The sequence below is a fragment of the Lathamus discolor genome, chromosome 20 (assembly GCF_037157495.1).
Source record: "Lathamus discolor isolate bLatDis1 chromosome 20, bLatDis1.hap1, whole genome shotgun sequence".
Classification (NCBI taxonomy): domain Eukaryota; kingdom Metazoa; phylum Chordata; class Aves; order Psittaciformes; family Psittacidae; genus Lathamus; species Lathamus discolor.
In genome coordinates, this window is record NC_088903.1 from 3,663,285 (window position 1) to 3,681,652 (window position 18,368).

General features: G+C 65.7%; 2 protein-coding genes across 3 annotated transcripts; one reads left to right on the forward strand and one right to left on the reverse strand.

Moving 5' to 3' along the window:
- Positions 1-265: 265 nt before the first annotated feature.
- NR1D1 (nuclear receptor subfamily 1 group D member 1) lies at positions 266-6,016 on the reverse strand. The gene is given in 9 exon segments (XM_065699436.1): positions 266-864; positions 965-1,175; positions 2,022-2,435; positions 2,438-2,596; positions 2,599-2,780; positions 3,130-3,274; positions 3,355-3,443; positions 3,521-3,844; positions 5,858-6,016. Coding segments are annotated over 9 exon segments (1,752 nt in total). The 5' UTR covers positions 5,886-6,016; the 3' UTR covers positions 266-664.
- Positions 6,017-11,596: 5,580 nt separating this feature from the next.
- MSL1 (MSL complex subunit 1) lies at positions 11,597-17,734 on the forward strand. 2 transcript variants are annotated; one of them, XM_065699238.1, is made up of 8 exons: positions 11,597-12,715; positions 14,668-14,891; positions 15,216-15,601; positions 16,354-16,418; positions 16,631-16,698; positions 16,866-16,990; positions 17,080-17,152; positions 17,248-17,734. In XM_065699238.1, exons 1-8 carry the CDS (start codon positions 12,152-12,154, stop codon positions 17,336-17,338), a joined length of 1,596 nt encoding a protein of 531 aa, XP_065555310.1. In that variant the 5' UTR covers positions 11,597-12,151; the 3' UTR covers positions 17,339-17,734. The 2 variants fall into 2 exon arrangements, with proteins under 2 accessions (XP_065555310.1, XP_065555311.1); XM_065699239.1 differs by lacking the exon at positions 11,597-12,715 and adding an exon at positions 14,420-14,503.
- Positions 17,735-18,368: the final 634 nt, after the last annotated feature.

Below are 18,368 nucleotides of genomic sequence, written 5' to 3' on the forward strand. Positions count from 1 at the left end.
CCCCTGCTTGAGGCCGTGTCGAGCCCACCCGGTGCGGCATGGCCCGGCGCGGGGTCCCCCTACTATGCATGGTGGCGGCGGGGGCCGCGGCCGGCGTCGCTGAATGTAGGGCGCGGGATGGGGAGGGTTGGGAGGGGGTGTGGGGGTGTTGGGGGTGGGGGGTGGGGGGAAGGGGGACACACACGCTGAGCTCCGTGACAATCACAGTCTGTGACGTGCGATTTTAAACCCTTTTGTGTTTTGGTCAGGATTTTAAAGAAAGATATTTTTATGGTAATTGTTGCTGGTCTATTTTACTATATATTTATGTAATAAATATATGATGAAAACAAAAAAAAACCAAAAACACCAGAAACCAAACCAAACCCAACCAAACCCACCCATAGAGCTTGGTTGGATCCGGCCTCTGCTTCCCACCGCTGCCTGCCGGAGTGGGGGGACCAGGATGGGGAACCCCCACACACCCCCCCCACCAGCGCTGCCAGCGTTGCTGTAGGGCTGATGCCCACCGTTGGGGGAACAGGGGGGTCCTGGCATCCCAGTGCCCACCCTTTGGGAGTCCGGTGGGTGCCATGGGGTTGGTGCTGCCTTACCCCAAACCCCGCGGTGCTATGTACAGGGTGGTGGGTGCCCGGGGCCGGGGTGGGGGGGGTCCATGGGGGCCCTACTGGGCATCGATGCGGAAGGAGAGCAGCTTCTCGGAGTGGAGGTTGTTGAGGGTGCGCAGGTCCGGCAGCTTCAGCAGCAGTTTGGTGAACCGGGACGTCTCGGCCGGGTGCGTCTTCAGCACCAGCGCGCGCAGGGCACGGATCAGGGTCTCCTGTAGCTGCTCCACCGACGCCGTGTCCTCCATCCCCGAGCGGTCTGCGGCGGCGGGGGGGGCCGTATGTGGATGGTGCCGCACACACACGCACCCCCCCCCCCTCAAGCTCCCACCCCGCCGCGCATCGCTGCAAGTCCCAACCTGCCGAGACCAGGACGACGGCGGTGAAGAGCCCCAGCTCCTCGTCGGTGAGGTCGAGGGCGCTGAGCTTCTCGCTGAACTCGAACATGGAGCTGAGCAGGTCGCCCATGCCCATGCCCCACAGCTCCTCCAGGCTGTACTTCGTCCGGCTCATGAACGTCACCGTCTGCTCCTTCACGTCGAACAGCGAGGCGAAGCGAACCATCAGCACCTGCGGCACACGCGGCGTCAGCGGCACCGCGCCAGGCGTCCGGCCGCGCTGCGGGCTCCGTTGGGATGCTGTGGACCACCGTACGGCGCCATGCTCTGCCACGGCTCTGGGCCATGGAGCACCATGTGATGGCATGGAACACCATACGCTGCCACGCTCTGTGCCACAGCTCCCTGCCATGAACCACCTTGCAGTGCCATGCTCTGCCACGGCTCTGGGCCATGGAACACCATACACTGCCATGCTCTGTGCCACAGCTCCCTGCCATGAACCACCATGCAATGCCATGCTCTGTGCTATGGCTCCATGCCATGGGTCACAATGTGATGCCATGGACCACCGTACAGTGCCATGCTCTGTGCCATGGCTCCATGCCATGGGTCACAATGTGATGCCATGGACCACCATACAGTGCCATGCTCTGTGCTATGGCTCCATGCCATGGGTCACAATGTGATGCCATGGACCACCATACAGTGCCATGCTCTGTGCCATGGCTCCATGCCATGGAGCACCATGTGATGCCATGGACCACAGTATACATAGTGCTATGCTCCATGCTGTGGCTCTGTGCCATGGGGCTCCATGCTAGTCCATGGGCATTATGCAATGCCGTGGGTTACCATACAGTGCCATGGGGCTCCGTGCCATGCTGTGGGGCACCATGGGACATAGTGCCCATGCTGCAGTGGCACTGTGCTGCTCCATAGGGTGCCATGAAACGCCGTATCATTCCATGCTGACCCATGGGGCGTGCAGTGCGTGCCACGCAGTGCCATGAGACTTTGTGTGGGGGCCATGGGGCACGGTGCAGCACCCCAAACCCTCGCTGATCCGGGAACGTACCTCGAAGGTGCCAGCCTTGAGCAGGGTGACCTGGTCGTGCTGGGACAGGGCCTGGAAGCCGGGAATGTGCTTGGCAAACTCAACCACCTCACGGACAGCGGGAGTGAAGCTGAGGGAGAAATCCTCCCAGATCTCCTGCACCGAGCGCCCGCTGCGGCCGGGCCGGTGGCTGTTCATGGGGCAGGCCTGCGGGTGACGGCACGGCTCAGCCCTCCGCAGTGAACGGCTCGGGATACCCATGGCGGGGCAACGGGACCCCCCCCCCCCGTGCGCTCACCGGCAGAACGTCCTTGGTGCCGCGGGGCCACGGGCAGCCCCGCGCCGGGGGCTCGGGGTACGCGGGGGGGCAGAGCCGGGGCTCGGGGGGGCCGGGGGTCCAGGCGGGGGGGGCGTCCCAGCGCAGGAGGCTGCTGTCGCAGGCGGGGGGGGGGGGGTCCCAGCTTGTCGTGAGCGTAGATGAAGATCTCCTTGTGCGCCTTGGCCACTTGGGCGATGACGTCCTCGGTGGCCCCCCCGGGGCTGGGCGAGCGGGGGGGGGTCAGCTGCTGCGGGAACTGGGAGAAGCAGGCGGCGGGGGGGGGGGGGCGGGACGAGCGGTGGGGGGGGGCCCGGGAGGCAGCGGGCGGCCCCCACCCGGGGCTGGACCCTCGGCCGGGGCGGGCATGGCCGGTGGGACGCTGCCCATGCTGCTCATGGCGCTCTGCATCTCCGCCAGCATCCGCTGCTTCTCCCGCTTGGGGATGCGCCCGAAGCGCACCGCTGCGGGGGGGACACACACACTGGTGTTAGTGGGTAGATGGGGTGCACCAACAGCCCCCCCCCCCCCCCAGTAATGTGTGATGGGGGTCTGGGGGATGTGGTTGCTTCGCTATGCACTGGCTTGGTGGGGATGTAGAGCCTTGAGAACAGGAGGACCCATCCCAAGAGGGGGACATACAGCCCCAAGCATGGGGGTACCCATTCCTGGAGGGGCAAGAAGCCCTGAAAATGGGGGGACCCATCGCTGGAGGGGACATGCAGCACAGGGGGTCCCACCCCCAGAGGGGTTGTACAGCACTGAACAGGGGGTGCCCGGTTCTGGGGGGAGTTTTGGGGGTGCTGAGCTCACCATCACGGGACATGCCAACCAGCAGGCACTTCTTGAAGCGGCACTGCTGGCAGCGGTTGCGGTTGATGCGGACGATGGAGCAGTTCTCATTCTTGAGGCACTTCTTGTACTGGATGTTCTGTTGGATGCTGCGGCGGAAGAAGCCCTGTGGGGCAGGGAGGGGGTCACCCAGGGCCCCCCGGAACACCGCAGGGGCTCCCCATCACGCCGGTCCCATGCCGGTACCTTGCAGCCCTCGCAAGCGTGGACGCCGTAGTGGAAGCCAGAGGCGACGTCCCCGCAGACCTTGCAGAGCAGCACCATCCCGTTCAGCTCTGCAGGGGGACAGGGGTGAGCAGGGTCCGGGGGGTACCCCCGTACCCCCCCCCCCTCCCCGGTGTGCCCCACTCACTGGTGACGGTGCTGCCGGCTTTGCTGGGCGAGCTGCGGCGCCGCTCATCCACAGCGACCTGCGGCTGCACCCCGGGGAAGTTCACCGAGGAGCCGTAGGAGGAGGAGGAGGAGGAGGAAGGGGAGCCATCCTCATGGGTGCCCAACGAGCCCCCGCCGTAGGCACGGGAATCCTGAAGGGATCCGGTGGGTGACGGGGGGAAGTAGGTAGGGAAGGGCTGGGAGCCGGATTGGGAGCTGCCGTTGGAGCTGTCGCTGCAGAGCGAGACGGGGCTGGTGCGGTTGGGCGAAGCGCAGCTGGAGCCCACGTAGCTGATGACACCGCCTGCAGAGCGGAGCCACCCATGCACCGAGCTGCGCCGGGCTCAGCCGGAGCCGCGCTGCCAGCCCTTGGGCAGGGTGAGCGCAGGGGAAGCGCCCCGGATGCATCCCGGAGCCACGGGGATCCCGCTGCGCCGCGGCCGCACGTGTGCCACGCACCCTGAGTCAGGCACCGCGCCCGGCGGCGGCCACACGGGCGCCGGCTCCACGTGGAACGGGGACAGCCGGGTTCGCCGGGAACGTGTCGGATGGGGACACGGGCACGGAGCCCTGGGAGCACCCATGGGAGGAACATGGGCAGGGAATGCTCTGGAGGCGTAACCGGGATGTCACGACAGTTGCACCCACCAGCCACATATGGCACCACGGGGGAGCTCAGCACAGCCCCCTCGCTTATGGGGTGCAGTAAATGGTTCCGCAGGGGGAGAACCCCACAAAGATGGGGGGATCACAGTCACCCCTATGTCACAGACCCACATACACCATAAAGATGGGGGGCTCACAGCCATCCCTGTGTCACAGACCCACACACACCATAAAGATGGGGGGCTCACAGCCATCCCTGTGTCACAGACCCACACACACCATAAAGATGGGGGGCTCACAGCCATCCCTGTGTCACAGACCCACACACACCATAAAGATGGGGGGCTCACAGCCATCCCTGTGTCACAGACCCACACACACCATAAAGATGGGGGGCTCACAGCCATCCCTGTGTCACAGACACCCCCCCCCCCCCCAAATCCCATGCAGCAACGCCAGGACATAGCTCAGAGCCGGGACATGTGGAGGGTGACATCGGGTACACATGGGATCACCAGGACCATGTGTCTCCTGTCTCACACAGTTGCTGCTGGAGCCATCATGCTACTGCCCCACCTCGCCCCCCCCCAGCAATCCTCCTCCAAAGGGGGTCACCGAATTGGGTCCCCAGTGGCCTTGGGGCTGCTGGGACATCAAAATAATGGGGGGATTCCCCCATCCTGAAGCCTTGGGACCTCCCCTCTCAGGACGCTTCGGGGTGGGGGGATCCCTGGACGGGCTGTACTGGGACACTGCAGCCATTCCCGAACCCATCACACCGGGACCCCCCGTCTAAACCAACCGCTCCAGTGCCCCCCCCCACCGCCGTCCAAGCTCAGGCGGCCTCACGCCGCCGCGCCACGTGCTCGCGCCGCACGTGGCCCCCCCCTAGGCCACGCCCACTTCAGGCTTTGTCCCGCCCACTCTCCCACTTCCTATTGGCCCGTTACGAAGCCCCTCCCTTTTATCGTACCCCCCCTCCACCCTTCTACCTTCAACCCCCCCCCCAAAACAGACACCCCCCCCCACCCCCCCCCTTGGATATAAACAGAACGCGGCGTCCCCGCCTTTTCGGGGGGGGGGGGGGAGTGGGGGCGTGTGTGAGGTCACGATGACGTCACTAATGCAGATGACCAATGGGCGGGAGGGAGGGGAGGGGCTGCGGGGAAAACAAACTCCGCACGTGGCAGCGGCGGGGAGGGGGACACGTGCCGGGGGGGGGGGGGCACCGCCTCCGTTCCCCCCCCCCCCCCGTTATTTCCCCGCCCCTTCCCGGTGCTCGTCCCCGGGTGCCCCGCACCGCAACTCCCCGATGCCGCTCCCGATGCGCCCATCCCAGTCCTATCTCCGCGGTCGGGATTCCCCCGGTCCCGGTTTCCCCCCCCGCCGCGATAAGCGGAGCGCTGCGGTGCCGGTGTCCCGGTCACCCCCGTGTGCAGGATCCCCGGTGACAGCTCCCATCCTTCCCTCTCGGACTCTGCCCGAGAATGCGGGACCCCGCGATGCGGGACCCCCCGGTGCCCGCTAGGAAGGAGCCCCGTTCCGGGATGCACAGCCCCGGTGCGCGGTCGGGTCTGCAGGACCCTCATCCTCCCCCGGTGTCCGGATCGCACTCTGAGCGCGCAGTCCCGTGTCCCCCCCCCCCCCCCGGGCTGCGCTGACCCCCGACTGCGGTGCCCGCACGGTCCGGGGGCTCCGGTGCGGCACTGACCTGTGCTGCCGGCCTCGGGAGCGGCCATCCTGCGGCCGGGATCGGGGTACCCCGGCTCCGCCGAGCCTCCGAAGGGGCCGGGTGCAGGGGAGCCGCGCCGAGCCGTGCCGCGCCGCCGCCCGGCCGGGGCTGTTGTGCGCCCGCCGCCCGCCCCGCCGCCCGCCCGGCACCGGCCGCGGCTGCGCACTGGGCCGCACGCGGCGCCGCCGCCTCCCCCATGTGATTCCCGGGGAGAGCCTCGTGCCCCAGTGACACACTTTCCGCCGGCGGCCCCGGACCCGCGCTGCCACCGGGGACACCGGGAGCGACCGGGACCCCCGCCCCGGGGCCACCCCCCCGCATCCCGCATCCCGCATCCCATATCCCGCATCCTGTATCCTGCATCCCGCATCCCGTATCCCGCATCCCGCATCCCATATCCCGCATCCTGTATCCTGTATCCTGCATCCCACATCCCGCATCCTGCATCCCGCATCCCACATCCCGCATCCTGCATCCCACCCACGGGCACCGGCACCGGGACCGGCCCCTGTCCCCCTGCAGCAGGGACACCCGAGTGTGGCAATGTCCCCCCTGCATGGGGACACCCGGGTACCCCGTCACACTGCTCAGTGCAGTATCTGCGCTGGGGACACCCAAGCATGGCACTGGCACCCCTGGTGACTTGCAAGGCACTGTCCCCTGCACAGGGACACACAAACACCCCTGTCACTCTGCACTGGGGACACCCTGGCACAGCACTGGCACCCCTGGTCCCCCGCATAGCAGCATCCCCTGGGGACATCGATATCCTCCAGCACATCATGGTCCTTGCACTCGGAACACCCAGGTGCCGCAGTCATCCTCTGCGTGGCACCGTTCCCTGTGCTGGGGACACCCGGGTACCCCTATCACACACCCCACACACACACACATGGCACCATTTCCTGCACGGGGGACACCCAGGCACAGTGTGGCACTGGCACCTCAGGACCCCTGCCCCATGGCCCAGCTCAGCCTCCTGCTGCACCCCCTGCCCATGCCCAGCCCGTCCCCGAGGCCACCGGGGCGATGCAGCAGCGGGTGCCCGGTGTGGCACGTGCTTGGCAGCCGTGGCCCAGCCTGGCCCAGCTCCAGGGGCTGCGGTGCTGTGCAGTGCCCAGCTCCGTGCTGCCAGGGCTGAGCTGCTGAGCGGATCTGGGTTATGGCTCCAGGGTCCCCATGGATGCTCATAGCCCCGAGGTTGGGGTGGGTTTTGGGGGTGCCAGCACCCTCCTGGGTGCCACGTGCTGGGTGCTGCCCTGGCCCCCAGCCAGGCAGAGATGGTGCAGAGCCACAGATGTGCCAGCGCCAGGAAATCCTCGGAGATAATCCCATGGGAGGGGAGGCCTTGGGTGCCCTGGCCATGCTGGGAGCTGTGGGGTGCCCGGGGGTTGGACATCAGAGCTATGCACCCCGAGTTGCCCCTGGCACCAGCCCTTTTGGGTGCACGGGGCTGTTCCTTCGCTGGGGGCTCCCCAGGGACCTTCACTGGGTACCGGGGCTGCTCCTGGCTCGGGGGGGGGGGGTGATGGGGACACCCGAAGTGCCCTCACCCTGAGTCACCGTCTGGTTGCACTGTGCCAGCCCCTCCGGCTGGTTCCCAGCAGGATGTGCGGTGCCAGGCTGGCACGGGGACAGGGGGATACGGGGGGGACACTGGCCCTGGCATGGGGGGACCCTCACTCCCCATCCCTGTTCGCTGCAGCCGTGCCAGGACTGCCCCGATGGTGCAGATGCCACAGCCTCTCCCGGTGCCTCGTTCCCTCCCGGCACGTTCCCAGCCGCAGCAATCAGCCGTGACTCAGCCGCTCATCCTGCTCGGGAAAACAACCCCACACACGGCGCACGGAGCGCACCGGGATGCTCGGCCGGACCGGGCTATCCGGCTTCCCCAGGGATTGCGGGAGGGCAGCGGGGCTGGGAGGGATGAGATGAACCCCTTGGTGCTCACCGTGGGGTTCCACTGAGCCATTCCACTGAGGGCTCTGGCTGTGGGGCACAGTGGGTTGGTGTGAGGGTGCTGGGCGCAGGGGTCCCCAGGCTGGGTGCAGCCGGGACACCCCAACAGCAGGATGGGGCTAAGGGGGCCACCAAAGCCACAGTGACGGTGGGTGCTGCACCGACCCCTCAGCAGCCCTATGGCCCTTTTGGGGAGCTCCCCCCAAACTCTGGGACCGCATCACTGGGGTCACCCCATTCACCCCCTCACGGCATTGCCAGAGCCAACGCATCCATTGTGCAAACGGGCCACGCCAACCAGCTCCAAGGTCACCACGTGCCGCCATGCTCAGGCACCAGGTGAGCGCAGGCTGGAGTGACCGGGGGCCACACACGTGTCACCGCAGCCCCTGCCACCAGCGCTGGTCCCTCTGACCCGGTGCATGCGGTACCCCCGGCTGCACCCCTCTGCTCCGGGGGGACAAGGGGGTGGCCGGAGGACGGCTCTCGGTGCCCGGCGGTGCCGTGCGGCGGTGCCACGTGACGGCCGCGGTGCTCGCCCGCCAGCGCCTGTGCAGGGATTTATTTTTACCCCGGGTTGTTTACCTTGTTGTACCTTTTCCAGGAAAAGGGGGGGGGGGGTCACGGCCCCGGACAGGGGTTGTTCCTGCCTGTCACCCCCCGTCACCCCGACTGGTTGGCACTGGGGTCTATGGGGCACAGACCCCACTCAGGTTTCCCCTTCCTCTGGTGCTTGGACACCCTCCAAACCTACTGTGGGGCTGCAGCATCCCTATGGGGTTGAGGGCATCGTGGGGTCCCCGTGCCGCATCGTGCCTCAGTTTCCCCAGCTATAGGTAGGGGACAATCAGAGGTCCTGGGTCTCACCCTGTTTATGGGGTGCTGCCCCCCCCCCCCCAACGTGCCTTTCCTCCCCATGGGATCCCAGTGATGGCAGCGGGGGGGAAGGCTGGAGCCTCTCAGTGCTGCTGTGGGTGCTGGGTGCTCCTTGGGGTTTTGGGGGGGTTTTCCTGCTGTGCGGCAGCAGAACCATGGCCGAAGAGGCAGGATCAGCCCTGGCTCAGCCCCACGGCTCTTGGCTGAGGCCGGCAGCTCTGTGCTGCCAGGACTCGCCTTTCCCCTCCCTGCGGAAAGGGAAAAACATCAGGTAAACAAGGCCTGGGTGGGGGCACCCCGCAGCAACCGGGGCACCCCACAGCATCCCGGCAGCGTGGGACGGGGCAGACCTGGGCTGGGTGGGGAGCAGAGACCCCAGGGGATGTAGGTTTGGGGGGGTCAGGATTTGGGGGTGCAGAGATCAGTGGAGGGGAAGGATTTGGGGGTGAATGTACCCCAAGAGGGTGCATGGACACAGGGATCCAGGGAGGGATGTAAGGTGCCTAGGGGGGGTCAGGGGGTGCAGGGACCCCAGAGGGGTGCAGGACCCCGGGGGCGTGTACAGGGTGCAGGGTTTGGGGGTGCAGGGACCCCGGGGGGGGGTATGCAAGGTTTGGGGGTGCAAGACCCATAGATCAGTGGGATGCTGCTATGAGGGTGCAGAAGGGGTGCAGGGACCCCGGGGGGGTGCAGGACCCCGGGGATGTGTACAGGGTGCAGGGACCACGGGGTGGGGTGCAAGGTTTGGGGGTGCAGGACCCATAGATCAGTGGGATGCTGCTATGAGGGTGCAGAAGGGGTGCAGGGACCCCGGGGGGGGGGGTATATCTCAGTGTGTTCATCATATGGGGTGCCCCAGGAAGCCCCTCCTATGGGGAGCAGCCAGGGTGGGGTGTGAGGACCCCTGTGCCCCCCCCCCCCCCAAATCTCACCCACTGATGTTTGCACCCACAGCCCCGGACTCCTGATGGGAGAGCAGGACCGGACCCCCCCCTCCCCCCCCCGCCCCCCCCCCCCCCATGTGCACTCAGGATGGGGAACCCCCTTCCCTTTCCCACGGCCCCATACGTGACCTTCCCAAAACACATCCGGGGGGGGGGGAATGATGTGGGGCAGCCCAAGCCCCACAGGACACAACAGCGGCCGCGGGCTCCGGGGCACTGGGCCTGGTTGTGGGGTCTTTGCCAACCCCTGTGCGCGGCTGCTCCCGTCCTCCTCTTCCTCCTCCTCCTCCTCCTCCTCGGGTGCAGGGAGCCCTCTCCATGGCAGGAGCTGGCTGCGGCGTCACGTGGCGCTGGCATGTGAGCCCTGCTCCATTTTTAGCCCCAGCAGCCTCCGTGCTGCAGAGCCATGTGCGGGCGGGCGCCCCGGCGGCACGTGGGCCTGCCGCAGCGGGCACCGGGGCACCGGGAACCCCCGGGGCCGCCGCCGCCGCCGCCATCGCCATCGCCACGCGTGTGGAGGGCACGGCTGACCGCGGGGGGGGGTGGGGGGTGGCGTGACCCACGGCGGTGGGGTCAGTGGGGTGCGGGCGCTGTGGCAGAGGGGGGATGCTGTGACCCACACGGGGGGGGGGGGAATGGGTGCAGGGGGACACCCCCCCCCCCATGTTGTCATTGCTGGGGATGTGGCTCTGTGGAGACGCGCGTCCCCGGCACGTGCCTGGTGTGTCCCCTGCGTGTCCCCAGTGCGGCGTGTGCTGCGGGGAGGGGGTGTGTGCATACGTGTTAGTGTGCATACGTGTTTGTGTGCATACATGTTTGAGTGCGTTAGTGTGCATGCATGTTAGTGTGCATACTTGTGTGCATACATGTTAGTGTGCATACGTGTTTGTGTGCATACGTGTTTGAGTGCATACGTTAGTGTGCATACTTGTTTGTGTGCATACGTTAGTGTGCATATGCATTAGTGTGCATATGTGTTAGTGTGCATACGTGTTAGGGTGCATGTGTTAGTGTGCATACGTGTTAGGGTGCATGTGTTAGTGTGCATGCATGTTAGTGTGCCTACATGTTCGTATGCATATGTGTTAGGGTGCATGTGTTAGTGTGCATGTGTGTCAGTGTGCATGCGTGTCAGTGTGCATACGTGTTAGGGTGCATGTGTTAGTGTGCATGCATGTTAGTGTGCATACGTGTTAGTGTGCATGTGTTAGTGTGCATGCGTGTCAGTGTGCATGCGTGTCAGTGTGCATACGTGTTAGTGTGCATACTTGTTTGTGTGCATATGTTAGGGTGCATATGCATTAGTGTGCATACATGTGTGCATATGTGTTTGTGTGCATATGTGTTAGTGTGCATACGTGTTTGTGTGCATACATTAGTGCGCATATGCGTTAGTGTGCATACATGTGTGCATACATGTGTGTATACGCGTGTGCATACATGTTAGTGTGCATGTGTTAGTGTGCATACATGTTTATGTGCATGTGTGTTAGTGTGCATGCGTGTTTGCATACGTGTTCGTGTGCATACACGTGTGATACGCGCTTGTGTGCACACGTGTTCGCGCTGGGGCTGCAGTACGGGCAGCGCGCCTGCAGCAGGGGCTGCGATCCCTCACTGCAGGGGGGTGCGTGCGTGCGTGTGCACGCGCGTACACGGACACGTGTGTGCGCGTGCACGCGCGCGCGCGCCGGGGCTGCAGGGCGTGTCTGTGCGCGCACGCACACCAGGAGCTGCGGGCTCGGCAGCGCGGCACACACGCAGGGGTGCAGCCGCGGGGGCCGTGCGCGCACACGGGGGGGTGCGGACCCCCCTTTTCTTCCCCCCCCCCCCCCCCCCCCCATCCACGAGGGTATCGCGACAGTGCGCCTCGTGCCCCCGCCCCCCCCGGTGGGCCCGGGTCGGGTCCGGTTGCGGTTGTTGGGCGGGGGGGGGGGGAGTCAGGCGCGGAACCCGGCGCGCTCCGGGCGGAGCCGCCGCGCTCGGGAGCCACCGGGCGGCCGCGCCCCGTTACTGCGGTCCGGGATCCCCGGTGTGGGCCCCACCGCAGGGCCCGGCACGGGAAGCGGGGCGGGGGAGCCCGTGTGCGGGGGGGTGTGTGTGGTGTCCCCCCCCTCCGGGGGGATTCCGGTCGCGGAAACCGGCCCCGCTCCCGGTGTGTGTTCAACTCCCCTCTCCCGCCCCGTCCAGGCCTTGCGCATGCGCACCCGGTTTAAAGGTAACCGGGGGCCACACCGCGGCCCCGACCCAACCCCGGTACCGGCCCCGCACCCTCCATTTCCCCCCCCTTTCCCCTCCGGAGTGGTTCCGCGGCTCGGCCCCTCCCCTGCCCCGCAGCGGGCGGGGGCTCCGGGGTCTGCCCGTGTCCCCCCGGCCGGGCTGGGGGATGCGCGGCGCTGATGGCACCGGGGCCCCGCCGCAACCCCCAGCACCACGCAGCCGGTGTGGGCTCCGCGGGCGGTAACGGGGCGGTGCGGAGCGGAGGGCCCCGGCCATGAGGTCCACCGCCTTCCGGGCGGGGCGGGAGGAGGAGGAGGAGGAGGAAGAGGAGGAGAAGGAGTGGGAGGAGGGCTCCGCACCGCACCGCCTGCCGCCCCGCCGGCCCCGGGAGCCGCCGCCGCCGCCGCTGGGGGCACACAAGGGCCGCGGCGGCGGGGTGGTGGTGGCGGCGGCGGCGGAGCAACAGCAGCCGCAGCCGCAGCAGCGCTGGGCCGGGCCGGTGCCGCTGGCCGGTGGCAGGCAGGCCGCCGCGGGGGATGCGGGCGCCCGGCCGCGCTGCCAGGCCGTGCTGCCCGGGCGCGGCGCCGGGGAGGGCGCGGCGGGGCCGGGGCCCGGAGCTGGGCCCGTCGAACCGGGGCCTCCGCCGCCGCCGCCCGCCGAGGGCAAGTGGAAGAGCGGAGCGCGGCGAGGAGCGATGGGGGCCGGCGGCGGGTCGCCGGGGCAGGCGGCATGTCTGCGGCAGATCCTGCTGCTGCAGCTGGACCTCATCGAGCAGCAGCAGCAGCAGCTGCAGGCCAAGGAGCGGCAGATCGAGGAGCTCAAGGCCGAGCGGGACACGGTACGGGGGGTGCGGGGGGGGGACACGAGGGGGAACGCGGCACAGCGCGGGTTAACCCCCCCCATCCTCGGTGTCACCTTTTCACGGTTAATGCCCCCCCCCCCCAATACCCGGGGTGCCCCCCCCGTGGTACACCAGGGGTTAACACCCCCCGTTGCAGGCGGTAATGCCCCCGTTATGGGGTTAATGCCCTCTTCTTGGCACCCCGGGGGTTAACACCCCCCCCTTGGGGTTAATGCCCTCCCCTCTTGCATGGGTTAAGCCCCCTCATTGCCCCTCGTGGCACCCCAGGGGTTAACGACCCTCTTAGCAGGCCTTAATGCCCCCCCTTTGGGGTTAACATCACCCCCTTGTGGCACACCTGGGGTTAACACCCCCCATTGGGGTTAATCCCCCCCCCCTATGGTATATGAGGAGTTAACAGCCCTCCTTGGGGTTAATGCCCCCCTTTGCAAGAGTCATCGCCCCCCCTATGGCATCCAAGGGGTTAACGACCCCCACTTGCAGGGGTTAATGGCCCTCCTTGTGGCTGCTGCCACCCCCGTGGCACCCCAAGGGTTAACGGCTCCCATTAGGTCCTAATGCCCCCCCGCTTTGTGTAGTAATACCCGGGCGGGGGGGGAACACACATCAGTCTCCTCCCCACGACGCCCAGGGTGTTAATGCCTCCCCCATGGGTTCAACCCTCCCCGCAGCGCAGCGGGGTCGGTACCCCCGGGGTCGGTGCCCCCCCCCCCCCCCCCCCCAGACAAAGGCCGCCGGGGGGCGGGGGCCCGGCGGGGGCACAAAGGGCCGGGGCGGGGCGGGCCGGCGGGGGTTAACGGGCCGCCGCCCGTCGCCATGACAGCGGGCCCGCGGGAGGGGGGGCCTTAAAGGGCCCGCGGACCCTTTTTCCCCGCGCGTAGGTTAACTTAAAGGGGCCGCGTCCCCACGGTCACGGCCACGCGTGGGTCACTGCAGTGGGGCTGCCCCTCAACATGGGCGTGTGGGACCCCCCATACCCCTCAGTGCTGCCAGCTTTGTCCTATTCACGTGGGGATACAGTCTGTGGGGTGTGCTGCGCGCACCCCACTGCATGCACCCACGCCTGCATCACCCTATAGATGCTGCATGTTGCCCCCCACATGCCCTGCCTGCAGCGCGCCCCATGGTGCAGCTGCGTCCCCACATGCCATGTGCCAGGAAACCACGCTGGCCCCGGTTGTGGAGGGAAAAGCTGCCCCACGTGGTGCTACCGGAGTCCTCTGGCACCGGAGCCTGCAGTGGGGATTCACCGTGGTGCAGCCGCCGCAGGGACATGGGGTTGGCAAATCCCGGGTGCTCCAGGCTCCTCCTGCCCCACAGCCAAATCTCCCGGGGGTGCTGGGGCCCCCTGCCTGCGCTTTGCTGTATGGAGGGTTGGGTTAGGGTGTCACCCAAATGCGTGCTAACGAAGCCCACATCCAATTACAAAGCACCCTTTCCCTCCTGGGGAGAGTGCAGCAGATGTCGAGACCCCCAGATGCCTTAAAACGTGGGGTCTGCATCCATGGGGATGGGCAGTGCCAATGGGGAGAAGCCAGTGGCCATTTTGTGCTGTTTGGACATCTTGGTCCCTGCCTGCATCGCAGCTGAAGTGTCCAGGGGTGCGATGCCCGCAGCACCCAGCGCTGGCGGCAGCCTCCTGTCCTGCACGGCGTGAGCTGTGGCATTCCCGGGAAGCCCGCGGTGCCGGCTGAGCCCGAGCGGGGATGGCTCAAGCGCTGTCGGGGGGCTCCTGCACCCCAAGCCTTGCCAAGGAGTCGCCAGGTAAATGCCGGCATGGGCACTGGTCCTGCGCCAGAGCACCGCAGGGTCAGCTCTTCCCCAGGGGGTTTCCTTGCTTCCAAAGGGATGTGCAGGCAGGGCACGGCGCAGGCAGCTGCCTGCGGAGCAGGGGTGCATGGGGGGTTCACCCTCAGCCTGTGTTGCAGCTCCTTGCGCGCATCGAGCGCATGGAAAGGCGGGTGCAGCTGGTGAAGAAGGACAGCGAGCGGGAGAAGCACCGCATCTTCCAGGGCTTCGAGGTGGACGAGAAGCCGGAGGCAGAAGCGTGCGAGAAGCTGCCCCTGGAGTGTCCCCAGGACCTGCTGGAGCCCCCCCCGACCCTTCAGCCCAAGCACTTCCCCTACGGCCGCAACGGGAAGGGGCATAAAAGGTACAGGGTGCCGGGGGGGGTGGCTCTGGAAGGGAAAAGCTGGGGACTTTCCCCGTGGCTTCATCCTCCATCTGTGGGGCTGGTGCTCCCCAGGGTGTGAAGGTACCAGCTCATCCCAGTGCCGCTCGGTACTGGGAGCGCATCCCATTGAGCACCGGATGGAGGGAACCTCATGAAACCCTGGGGTGGGGGGACCCCAAAATGCCGGGGGAGCCCCTCTCACGTGGAGGAACCCACCTCCAGCCAGCCCCGGTGCACAGCCCTGGCAGCCCCAGCACGGGGTGAGGATCCATGTGCCTGGCTCAGCTCTTCTTCCTCCCACAGGAAGCCAACGTTTGGGAGCACGGAGAGGAAGACGCCCGTTAAAAAACTGGTGTCCGAGTTCTCCAAAGTGAAGAGTAAAACTCCAAAGCACTCCCCGGGGAAGGAGGAATCGGGCGGCTCCTTGTCCGAAACTGTTTGTAAACGGGAACTGCGGAGCCAAGAGACTCCGGAAAAACCCAGGGCGCTCTTGGAGACCCCGCTCCGAGCCTCGTCCCTGCCCAAGGGCCCCGGTGCCCACCCCAAGGAGAAGAGCTTCTTCAGCAGCGAGGCAGACGACCTGCCCTATCTCTCCACCACGGAAATGTACTTGTGCCGCTGGCACCAGCCGCCGCCGTCACCGCTGCCGTTGCGGGAGCCCTCCCCAAAGAAGGAGGAGACTGTGGCAAGTAAGCAATGGAGAGATGATGGAGAGATGATGGAGAGCGGCACCGTGGCATGTGCCTTGCCTTGGGGCAGAGCCGGCAGCCGGACATGGGCTCACCCGCCTCGGGGTGCTGGGGAATGGGGCTCAGCACCCTCACCCTGAAGCTGGCAAAGGGTGAAGCCCCACATAGCAGTGGGAGAGGTGCAGCCGGGTGTGTGGTGCTGCTGGTTCCTCCCGTGGCAGTGGGGATCAGCTCCGGTTCCGGTGCTGGGCTCCTCCAGACCGAGGCACCGCGCTGGGCCGGGCCGCCGGCCGCATTCTGCTCTGGTGCACCCGTTTGAGCGAGGGCTGAAGCAACTTCCCGTTTGTGGTTGGGAAACGTGTTTCTGGTTTGTGCCGCTGTGGCATAGCATGGGGTCGGCTGCTGCCCCCAAATCCGGTGCCTTGTCCTGTTGGCCGCCCCTTCCCAGCCCGTCTCCTTGGGTCCTGCAGCGTGGTGATCCCCGGCGATGGGCAGCGCTCCGGCACATCTCCTCTCGGAGCAGCTCAGGTTTGCTCGTGCGCTTGGCCGGGGGCATGGTGATGAACTCTCCCTACCCCTCAACCAGCGGCATTGCCTGGCCAGGCTCAGGATGGGCTTTTGGGGAGGGGCCAAGCCGTGCCCTCCAAGGGATGGATGGGCTGGAAAGGAGCACTGAGGCGGTGGGATGAGGCTGGAGCATGGGAATGTCGGGATGCCGGTGTGGAGCTAACACTTGGCCTCTCATCCTGCAGTTCCATCTTGGAGGGACCATGTTGTGGAGCCCCTGAGAGACCCCAACCCCTCAGACATCCTGGAGGTACGTACGGCATTCCGGTACCTGGAGCCTTCCCGTTCCAGGAGCGCAGCTCAGGGTTCATTTTGGGGCTGGTGGCATCTCATCCAGCATAAACCCCGGCTGCAGTTGTTGGGATGGGGTGAGGGTGAAGAATGAGGCTTCAGGTTGTGCCAGGGCTGTGGGACACGGATCCGGTGCAGGGAGGCCGCGCTCATCCTCATCTGTTGTTACAGAACCTGGACGACAGCGTCTTTTCCAAGCGGCACGCGAAGCTGGAGCTGGATGAAAAACGAAGGAAAAGGTGGGAGCAAAGAGGGCGATGCAGGACTGGGGGTCTCCAGCACAGTAGATCCTCTTTGGGGTGCAGGACTGGGCTGCAGCGGGGATGGGAACCAGGAATGCTGCCAGAGGAGGGATGTGGTAGTTGCCGCAGCCCCCTGAGCTTCCCAGGGGCATCCTGTTTTCCAGGTGGGACATCCAGCGGATCAGGGAACAGAGAATTCTACAGCGGCTGCAGCTCCGAATGTACAAAAGGAAAGGGATTCAGGAGTCGGAACCTGAAGTTACCTCATTTTTCCCTGAGCCAGATGACGGTGAGTATGCTTGGCAGCGGGATGCAGGCAGGAAGAGGAATTAGGGTATAGGTAGGGGGGTCCTTAACGCTCCCATCTCTCTCCCACAGTGGAAAGCTTGCTCATCACCCCTTACCTGCCTGTTGTCGCCTTTGGCCGGCCCTTACCAAAACTGACCCCACAGTGAGTACCGTGGTCCCCAGCAACAAGAGGGAATGGGGCTGCTCGTACCGCTCCCCACCGGGAAGGCACCGGAATGGCTTTGTCTCTTCCCATAGGAACTTCGAGCTGCCCTGGCTGGACGAGCGCAGTCGCTGCCGATTGGAGGTGCAGAAGAAGCAGACGCCGCACCGGACCTGTCGGAAGTAGCTCCGGGCATCCCCGGCTCATCCCACGGCCGTGTTTGACGGACGGCTCCGTTCCTCCGGGATCCCGGTTCTGTTCCCTTGGGTTTCACAAGCGTTCTTCGGACTCATCTCCCTGTGCCGCAGACGGATGAGGCTCCCCCCCCCCCCAACTCCAATCCCGGCTGCTCCGGTCCCAACGGCAGCTCACGGACCCCAGCCCCATCCTTGGTGCCCGTGTTTGGGATACTGTGGACACTCAGCGGGGAGCCGGTGCTGGGGAATGCCGCGTCCCGTTGGGAATTGCTGCCTTGTTGTTTAGTTAGGAAACGGGATGAACACCGGGGTCGGGGCGCAGGGCCGGGAAGCACCGGGAGCGCTCTTTGGGGTGTTTGTCCCCCTCTCAGTGGCTGTGACAGGGTCGGGGGGGGGGGGGGGGGGGGGAAGGGGGGGGTTTAAAAACCTTCTATTTTTTTTTTTTTTTTTTTGTGAAATAGAGCTCCTGAACGCACAATTTTGGGGGTTTTTTGTTAATTTTGTTGGGTTATTTTTGTTAATAATTTAAACGTTTGGAGGTTGCTGAAGTTTTGCCTGAGGCAGTGGGGGTTGGGAAGGATGAGATGGGGATGGATCCTCACCCCCCCCCCCCATTGGTGGCCATGGGGAAGGGGTTCCGGGGAGGGGTTCCAAGTGTGTGCCCCCCCCCCCAGCAGCCATTAAAGAGGACAAAGGTCAGCGGAGCTGCGTCTTTGAGTCCCTTATCTGGGGGGGCTGGAGGGATTTACCCCCCCCTCTCCCCCAAGGGGTGGGTCTGGCCGTGGGGCTGTGCCCATGGGGCACCGGGGGGCTCATTGATGGGGGGAAACTGGTGTGAGCACACGGTTTAAGGAGGAAATCTGCTTGGAAAACCAGGAAGTTTGGTTTGAAAAACGTGAAGTTTTGTCAAAAAGCCTTTAATTTGCCTGGAAAACCTGGAATTTGCCTGGAAAACCTGAAATTTGCCTGGAAAACCTGAAATTTGCCTGGAAAACCTGAAATTTGCCTGGAAAACCTGA

Bases quoted from the DNA above. Each gene is read 5' to 3' on its own strand.
- MSL1 (XM_065699238.1), top strand. From the start codon at position 12,152: ATGAGGTCCACCGCCTTCCGGGCGGGGCGGGAGGAGGAGGAGGAGGAG. The intron at 12,716-14,667 runs GTACGGGGGGTG...CCTGTGTTGCAG, and splicing joins TCAAGGCCGAGCGGGACACG to CTCCTTGCGCGCATCGAGCG. The intron at 16,699-16,865 runs GTGGGAGCAAAG...CCTGTTTTCCAG, and splicing joins GATGAAAAACGAAGGAAAAG to GTGGGACATCCAGCGGATCA.